The 8,583-nt window shown below is 43.7% G+C and overlaps 1 protein-coding gene across 1 annotated transcript; it reads right to left on the bottom strand.

Moving 5' to 3' along the window:
• Nucleotides 1-3,330: 3,330 nt before the first annotated feature.
• On the bottom strand, nt 3,331-5,500 carry LOC120073419 (uncharacterized). The gene is made up of 2 exons (XM_090311844.1): nt 4,695-5,500; nt 3,331-4,063 (listed from the first exon to the last, which is right to left on the bottom strand). Exons 1-2 carry the CDS (start codon nt 5,498-5,500, stop codon nt 3,331-3,333), a joined length of 1,539 nt encoding a protein of 512 aa, XP_090167970.1.
• Between the last annotated feature and the right edge of the window lie 3,083 nt (nt 5,501-8,583).

Raw genomic sequence — 8,583 nt, 5'->3', positions numbered from 1 at the left:
TTTTTAGAGAAGTTCAGGCCTTGTTGATTTTCCTAACGCCCACTTTATGCTTATAGATTTCATATAGTTAATATCATTGAGGTTAGGCTAAGCACAAGACTTAGAAAATATTCAAAGAACAAAAATCAAGCATGCCAAGGTCAAACGCAAGGAGCAAAATGATAAGGAATTCTCATTCATTTTCATAATTTCACATGAATTGAACAAAAAAGGCTAGTAGATGCAAAAAAAAACAATTAAATCAAAATACAAAAAAAATAATCCAACACCCCAAAACTCTACTGTACTGGCGCATGTCTCTGCATTCTTCCTCAGGGTTTTCATCCATAAAGCGTAAGGGGTTCCTAAGATGAGCAGGTGGTAGAGGCAAAGCAAACATTCCAACCAAGACCTGATTGATGTATTGCGTTGTGTAAACAAACTGGTCTTGCATCCGTCTTGTTTTTGCCTTAAATAATCCCTTAGTACCCGATTCTGCTGCTAGAGACCTTCTATAGACACGGCTAGTGGTCTGAGTTGATCACTGATAAACGTTTTCAACTCTTCCAAATCTGCGCTGCGTTGAGGCGTTGGTTCATCTCTTCCAATTGGGTCTTCAAAAGTTGCTGCATTGCTAGACCCTAGCCAAGTTGGCTAAAAAATTATTGGAGGAGGCACGAACTTGGGAATTGGAATTGGTTGGGGCGAAGGAAGAGAATAAGGGATGTCCTGATCCATAAATGTTGGTTCTTGGTGCGTCTGATCAGGACTCTCTTCTGGCGGGGCCAATGGTGAGTCATGGGAAGTAAAATCAAGGGCTGGTTGCGCTTCTTCAGCCAAAAGTTCAAGCTTAGCTTCATATTCTTCATGCTCTAAAGCTTCATTGGTATGTTCAACAATCAGGATGCGTCTTCTTTTCGGGGCGCGTTTTGATGGTCGAGGCTTGGGTGCCACTTCTTTGGCAGGTAAGGCAAGTTGATATGGTGAGCCACGAAGTAGACGCCTTACTAACTTGATGTCTATTAAGCCATCGACATCTTCATGGTCATCCCCCAGAGGGATGCCTCCATGTTCGTATAATGCACAGATCAGCCATGGAAAGTAGAGTTGCCCTCGTGGCTTGGTCTTGATGGCTTTGATCTGATCCCTTATGATTCTTCCAACGTCCAGAGGGATGCACTGCATAACATAATAAGTAGCTAGGATGCGTTCCTTTGATAATGTCTCATTATGCATTGTAGGCATGATGCTACGTTTGATCAGGTAATACCATAAATTTGTGTCTGGAGTTAGATTCCTGGAAGCCAACATTTTTTTACCCATTTCTCGATGTTTGCCATTTGCTTCCACGCTTGGCTACTGTCCTTAATGCATCTTCTAACTGACTTGACGTAGGCTGCTCTAAGATGTGATTTCCCTCTGCGTCTGGGTTACTGTCGATGTTGAACACTTCGTTTATTTTATCAGCTGAGAAGCGCACTAACACCCCTTCAACAAAAGCTGCGTTCTTCTCCATATCGAACTCACTATTGTAGAATGTGCGGACAAGGTTGGGCCAGATACAGTGTGCCCAATGCAGAACTGGTTCCATCCTAATGCATTTATTGTCTCAGTTATGTAAATTGACAGTGGGTGGCGTTCGGGGAAGAAGCCCTTTTCTACAAGTATGTCATTAAACTAACGCTTTCTTCCCGAAGTCTTCTTAGGTAATGCCTCGGTTACCTTGCGTTTCCCTGCCGCATACTCTTTTGCTTCCCTTGCCAGTTTTCTCAGTTCCTTCTCCAATTCCCTTTGGAGATCAGTCTTTCTTCGCCCTTGCCTTGCGGGCTTGTAGTTTTCCAATTCTTGCTCTAATGCGTTGTGCCTTAAGCTATTTTCATGTGTTGCACCCTCAGGTCCGGATGCAACTTGCTCATCTTCTTCTTCCTTCAATATCAATCTTCTTTTTCTCGATACTCTTTTTGATTTTAAAGGCCTTTCATTCGCATCAGATGAGCGTGGTTGAGACGCATCAGGGCCAACTCTGCCTTCTCTATTTTTTTCTTCCCTTTCTTCTTCTTCCTCCCTTCCTTCTTCTTCTAGTTCCTTTTTAAGCATCATCGCATACCGCTCCATTTCGTCTAACTCAAGTGATGCGTTAGGTGGGTCTGAACGCATCACTTGTTCTTCCTCTTGGCCTTGATTGAGGGATGCCAAGATTGCACCAAAGACCTTTTGCTCGTCGAGTCGAGCCAACTTTACCAACTCTTCAAGATTGCGCTCTGATGCAGGACTATCAGAGGTTGGTGTATGGGTGGAGTGAATGGAGGGGTGCCCATTGGGGTGTGAGGCGTCCCAGGGAAGATATGAGGATGGGCGAAGGAGATGGTTGGCTCGACGTGTCCAATTCCACGGGATAGATGGTGGCCAAGGGTTTGATAGAAAGTGGAGGTGGTGGACGCACTACTGGTGATGGTGCGTTGTGGGCATAGGCTAGGAGTGGGTTGTGTGTTGCACCCACCATAGTGATGTTAGGGATAATTGGTGGTGGTGCAGGCTTGGTGTAGGGTTTGGATGCAACCATAGATGACGGACGCGTCCTAGGTCTTTCTAGTGTCTTGGCCCTTGGCTTGGGGGCAGATTTGGGTTTTTGTTAAGGGGTTTTAGGTTTAAGTTGAGGGATCTTGGCCAGAGGGGTAACGATGGTTTTGGAGGCTTTGGTAGGGAGTTTTGTGGGGGCTGAGGAAGGTTTAGAAACGGCCGGCCGCTGGGAAGAGGTAGTGCCGCCATGTATGGGTTTCGTTTGGGCAAGGGTTGTGGTAGTTTCCCTAGGGCTTGAGGGGGTGAAATCGACACAGAGGCAGAGGAGTAGAAGCTTACCGGAGAGTCGTTGCCAAAGTTAATGCTCTGATTCTGGCTATCTGAGGCAGATGACATGGTGGTCGGAGAATTCGAGCGTTGGAAGCGAGAGAAACGGAGGGGTTCGGCGTGCTTTTTTTCTTTTCTTCTTTTTTTGTTTCAGAGGGTTCGAAGGCGAAATGAAGAAGAAGAAGAAGAAGAAGACTTGGATTGTTGGGCCCTTTTATAGGCAGAGAGGTGATCGTGGCTGACGTCAGGCAGCGTCTGACGTCTGTAATAAATATGAAGTTGAAGGGTCATCTCGGTTATCTAAATACTCGAGTGCTTTTGTGTTCTCGAGACGCGTCTTTTCAACTGGGCCATGCGTTAGACTTGCGTCTAACGCGTCCGTTGTTTCAATTGCAATCATACACAAATTTTTAAAGATAAACAAATAAGTTTCCAATTTTTGTAAAAGCAAAAACAATCAGTTTAAAAAACATCCAAACAACTAAATCAACAAATTCAAACACATCATAGAATACAAAATGCAAAAAGATAAGGGTGAGAGAAGTGTCCCTGGAATATATGGCGTTGCAAACGCAGGGATACGTCGACGCGGGCCTCAACTGGCTTGTGTAATGCGAGAGATGACTTCTGGCGATCCATCCCATCTTCAAAGTAAGGCTTAACTCTTTGGGCGTTTACCTTGAACGCAATGGTGCCATCTTCTCGAGTTATTTCCATAGTTCCATATGGGAAGATTTCTTTAATGATAAAAGGCCCTGACCACCTGGATTTCAGCTTTCCTGGAAACAAACGCAGACGTGAGTTGAAAAATAAAACCTTTTGACCAACAACAAGTTCTTTCTTACTGATGCATTGATCATGCCAATGCTTTGTCTTTTCCTCGTACAGCTTGATGTTTTCATACGCGTTCAATCGCCACTCTTTGAGCTCGTTGAGCTGAAGTTTGCATTGAACGCCCGTGGCATCTAAGTTCATGTTCAACTTCTTCACTGCCCAAAACGCCTTGTGCTCCAACTCTACAGGTAAATGACAGGCTTTTCTAAATACGAGAGAGTATGGAGACATACCTATAGGAGTTTTGTAAGCAATCCTGTAGGCCAAGAGCACCTCATCCAGCCTCTGTGCCCAATCTTTCCGTGTTGCATTGACGACCTTTTCCAAGATGGACTTGATTCCTAGATTTGATACTTCCGCTTGACCGTTTGTTTGAGGATGGTAGGCAGTGGCAATCTTGTGCCTAACATTATATTTTTCAAGTAATTTGGAAATGATGTGATTAATAAAGTGCATACCTTCATCGCTCATCAGGGCTCTTGGCGTTCCATAACGTGTAAAGGTATTCCTGGTAAGAAACTTAGATACAGTGGACGCATCATTCCTAGCACAGGCCCACTGCTTCTACCCACTTAGATACATAATCTACTGCTAACAGGATGTACTGTTGGCTACAGGACAGGAGAAAAGGTCCCATAAAATCTATGCCCCAAACATCAAACAACTCAACTTCGAGAATATTATTCAAGGGCATTGCGTCCCATGAGGAAATATTCCCGGTGCATTGGCAGGGGTCACATTTTCGAACAAACTCCCTTCCGTCTTTAAAGAGGGTGGGCCAAAAGTATCCGCTTTGAAGAACTTTCGCTGCGGTTCTTTGCCCACTGAAATGCCCTCCGTAAGGAACACTTGGCTAAGATGCGTTGTGTCTCCTCCTCCGGAATGCATCGACGCAGTATGGAGTCAGGGCCTTGTTTATATAGAAATGGTTCATCCCAAAAATAAAACTTGCTGTCATGGATTAACCGTTTCTTCTGCTATTGAAGTTCCCAAGGAATTGCTTGGTGGTTAGAAAATTGACTATGTCTGTATACCAAGGTTCCCTGCCTTCAACTCTAAACAAGATTTCATCAGGAAATGCGTCATTGATTTCACTTTCTTGGGCTTGCATTTCTTGATTCTCTAGCCTGGACAGGTGGTCAACCACCTGATTTTCTATTCTCTTTCTGTCCTGCATATCAATGTAAAACTCCTGTAGTAGTAGCACCCATCTTATCAATATTGGCTTTGCATCCTTTTTGCTCATCAGGAATTTAATAGCCGAGTGGTCGGTGTATATGGAGGCTGACACACCAACTAAGTAAGATCGAAATTTTTCAATACCAAATACCACAGCCAACATCTCTTTTTCAGTAATGGTATAATGTTCCTGAGAGTCATTTAGTGTTTTGGACACGTAGGAGATGGGATGTATCAAGTTACCCTTCTTTTGCCCTAACATAGTTCCTACTACCACATCACTTGCGTTGCACATAAGAATAAAGTGTTGCGTCCAGTCCGGTGCTATCAGTACTGGAGCTGTCGTCAACGCGTACTTCAAAGTTTCAAACGCGTCAGTGCAATCTTCGTTAAAGTCATAGGGTCGGTTCACCTCTAGTAGTGCACTCAGAGGTCGCGCAATCTGAGAGAATCCTCTAACGAACTGTCTATAGAAGCCAACATGCCCTAGAAAACTTCGTAAAGTTTTAACATTTGCTGGTGGTGGAAGTTTTGCTATGACATCAATTTTGGCTTCATCTACTTCCAAGTCAGCCTTAGATACTTTGTGACCCAAGAAAATTCCTTTACTCACAAGAAGTGACATTTTTCCCAATTCAGCACCAAGTTTATCTCCTCGCATAGAGCGAGGACGGCCTCCAAATTATCTAGAAATGACTAGAATGAGTCTTCAAAGACTGAAAAATCGTCCATGAAGACTTCAACGGTCTTTTCTAGGAAGTCAAAGAAGATGGCCATCATACATCGTTGAAATGTCCCTGGTGCGTTACACAGCCCGAAGGGCATGCGTCTGAATGCAAATGTTCTAAAGGAACAATTAAACGTGGTCTTCTCTTGATCTTCAGGATCTTTCAGAATCTGGTTGTAACCAGAATAACCATTGAGAAAGCAATAAAATTCTTTACCTGCAATCCGTCAAGCATTTGATCAATGAAAGGAAGGGGGAAGTGGTCTTTCTTAGTTGCTGCGTTAAGCTTCCGATAATCCATACAGATGCGCCAGCCCGTGACAGTTCTCGAAGGTATGAGTTCATTATTATTGTTGACAATCACGGTCGTTCCCCCTTTCTTGGGAACGCATTGGACTAGACTTACCCAATTGCTGTCAGATATCAGATGAATAACTCCCGCGTCCAACCATTTTAAAATCTCTTTCTCGACCACTTCTTTCATTATGAGGTTCAGCCTGCTTTGAGGCTCGATTGACCTCGACTTCCCTTCTTCCAGCCTAATCTTGTGTATGCAATAAGATTGTCTTATCCCACGGATACCCGCAAGCGTCCAGCCTATTGCACGCTTGCGCTTCTTTTGCATCTGCAAGAGAGATTTCTCATTAGGCTCTGTAAGATTTGCGAAAATGATCACAGGTAAAGTGTTGTTGGTTCCAAGGAATGCATATTTCAAGTTCCAGGTAACTGTTTCAACTTGAGTTCTGGTGGTTCTTCAAGTGATGGACGCATTGGTTTTGTCTACCGCTCACTCAGACTTGGCGGCTCTGATTCCTTCAAGGTCTCCTCAATGCGAGGACCTCACATACATGAGTCTCTTCTTCAAGCAACTTAATACTGTTTAGTTGACAATCTTCACTGTCTGGGAACTTTAATGCATTAAGCACATTAAACTTCACCTCTTCATTGTCCACGCACATAATTAATTCACCTTTATGCACGTCAATCAAAACTTTTCCAATAGCTAAGAAGGGACGTCCAAGGATAATTGGTACCTCCCTATCTGCTTCATAGTCAATAAAGTCTGCTAGGAATATGAGATTGTCAACCTTCACCAAAATGTCTTCAATATTCCCTTCTGGGTACTTAATTGTCCTGTCAGTGAGCTGAATGGCGACAGAAGTTGGTTGTGCTTCGCTAATCCTCAATTTCTTAAAAATTGAAAGTGGCATGAGATTAATGCTAGCTCCTAGATCGCACAATGCATGACCCACATCTAATCCTCCTATCGAACAAGGAACTGTGAAGCTCCTGGGGTCCTTCTGCTTCTTTGGTAGATTGTTGCTTACTAACGCGTTACATTCCTGCGTTAGCGCTATCACTTCTTTCTCATTGACTCTTTTCTTCTTCGTTAAAATGTCCTTAAAAAATTTTACATATGTTGGCATCTGCTTCAGAGCCTCTGTAAGTGGAATGTTGATGTGTAGCTACTTTAGGAGCTCAAGAAAACGCTTGAATTAATGTTCATCATTCTTCTTCATCAAATGCCTAGGGAATGGTGCATTCAGCGACACCTCAGGCTTTCCCGCGGTAGATGTACTGGTTTCTGAATGGCTTGTAGTCTCGGACGTTCTTTCTTCCTGATCCATTGAACGTGTAATGCATTTTTTAGAAGGACTACTGTTTCTTGGATTCATTCTTCTGTCTTTAAGAGTTCTTCCGCTCTGCAACGTCACCGCATGACATTGTTCCTTCCCATTATTGTTCCCAGGTGTCTCGATATTGCTAGGTAGAACTCCAAGCTGCCTGTTTTTCAACTCGCTTGCTATCTGCCCTACCTGGATCTCCAGGTTTCTGATTGATAATGCCTGGCTTTTTAGCAATGCGTCGTTCTGGACTATGTATTCCTTCAATAGGTTCTCAAGCGGAGATCTTGAGCTCGATGCCTGTCCTCCTCTATTGAAGGGTTGTTGATGCTGTTGGTGCGTTTGTTGAAATGCAGGCGGCGGTCCATTCCTTTGCTGATGGTTCGCCCCTGGGTGGTGCTCCTGCTGATTTCCTCCTGTCCAAGAAAAATTCGGATGGTTTCTCCATCCAGGGTTATATGTATTAGAGAATGGGTTATTTTATATGAAGCATACTGACTGAAGGTTTTGTGGACACTCAGTATATGAGTGAAGATCTCCGCAACCCACACAGTTAAACATGGGCTACCCAAACGCCTCTACCTGATTCAACTTCTGCTAGTTTGATGCGTTACCCAACGTTATGTTTTGCAGAAGGCTGGTCATCGTAGCCACTTGAGCAGAAAGTGTGGCTATTGCGTTGGCATCAATAGAATTAACGTTATGAGATCTCATTCTTCTATCATTTCCTCCATCATATGTATCATCCACCCATTCCATATTGTGTTTAGCAATGCGGTCTAGTATTTCTTTAGCCTCAGTATAGGATTTATCCATAAGTCCACCAGCCGCTGCTGCGTCTGCTGCCATCTGTGATGCTCTATTCAGTCCTTCATAAAACATCTCCATTTGAATAGTCAGTGGTAGTCTATGGTTCGGGCAATTCTTGACCAAGCCCTTAAAACGCACCCATGCGACGCTTAAGGTCTCAGCATCTCCTTATTCAAAGTTCATAATTTCTCGACGCCTCCTCGCGTTGGTGGAAGATGGGAAATTTTTGCATAAATTTTTCCACCAACTTCTCCCAGGTGGTGATTTCACTAGGCTTCGGTGAACTCACCTATTGTTTTGCGTCATCACGCAAAGAATATGGGAACACGAATAGCCTGATCGACTCTGGGGTGATTTCAGGAATCACAAATGAATTACACATTTCCAGGAAACGTTTCATATGGGTGTGAGGATCTTCACCACGACCACCCCCAAATTTTCCAGTAGTCTGGAGCATTTGGAACATAATAGATTTCATTTCGAATCTGGTTCCATCTGGCATTGGGTATATGATTCCTAGAGAGAAATCATACAGTACAGGGGACGCGTATTCCCTCATAGAACGCATGCTACTATTCGCCA

The sequence above is a fragment of the Benincasa hispida genome, chromosome 3 (assembly GCF_027475165.1).
Source record: "Benincasa hispida cultivar pf3 chromosome 3, pf3_genome.v1.1, whole genome shotgun sequence".
Taxonomy (NCBI): domain Eukaryota; kingdom Viridiplantae; phylum Streptophyta; class Magnoliopsida; order Cucurbitales; family Cucurbitaceae; genus Benincasa; species Benincasa hispida.
The sequence above is the reverse complement of the archived record's forward strand: the minus strand, read 5'-3'. Positions and strand labels throughout refer to the sequence as shown.

Coding starts and splice junctions, on each gene's coding strand:
- LOC120073419 (XM_090311844.1), bottom strand. CDS start 5,500: ATGCGAGGAGATAAACTTGGTGCTGAATTGGGAAAAATGTCACTTCTT. Junction 4,064..4,694: donor GTTGAAGGCAGGGAACCTTG/GTATACAGACAT, acceptor ATATAATGTTAG/GCACAAGATTGCCACTGCCT.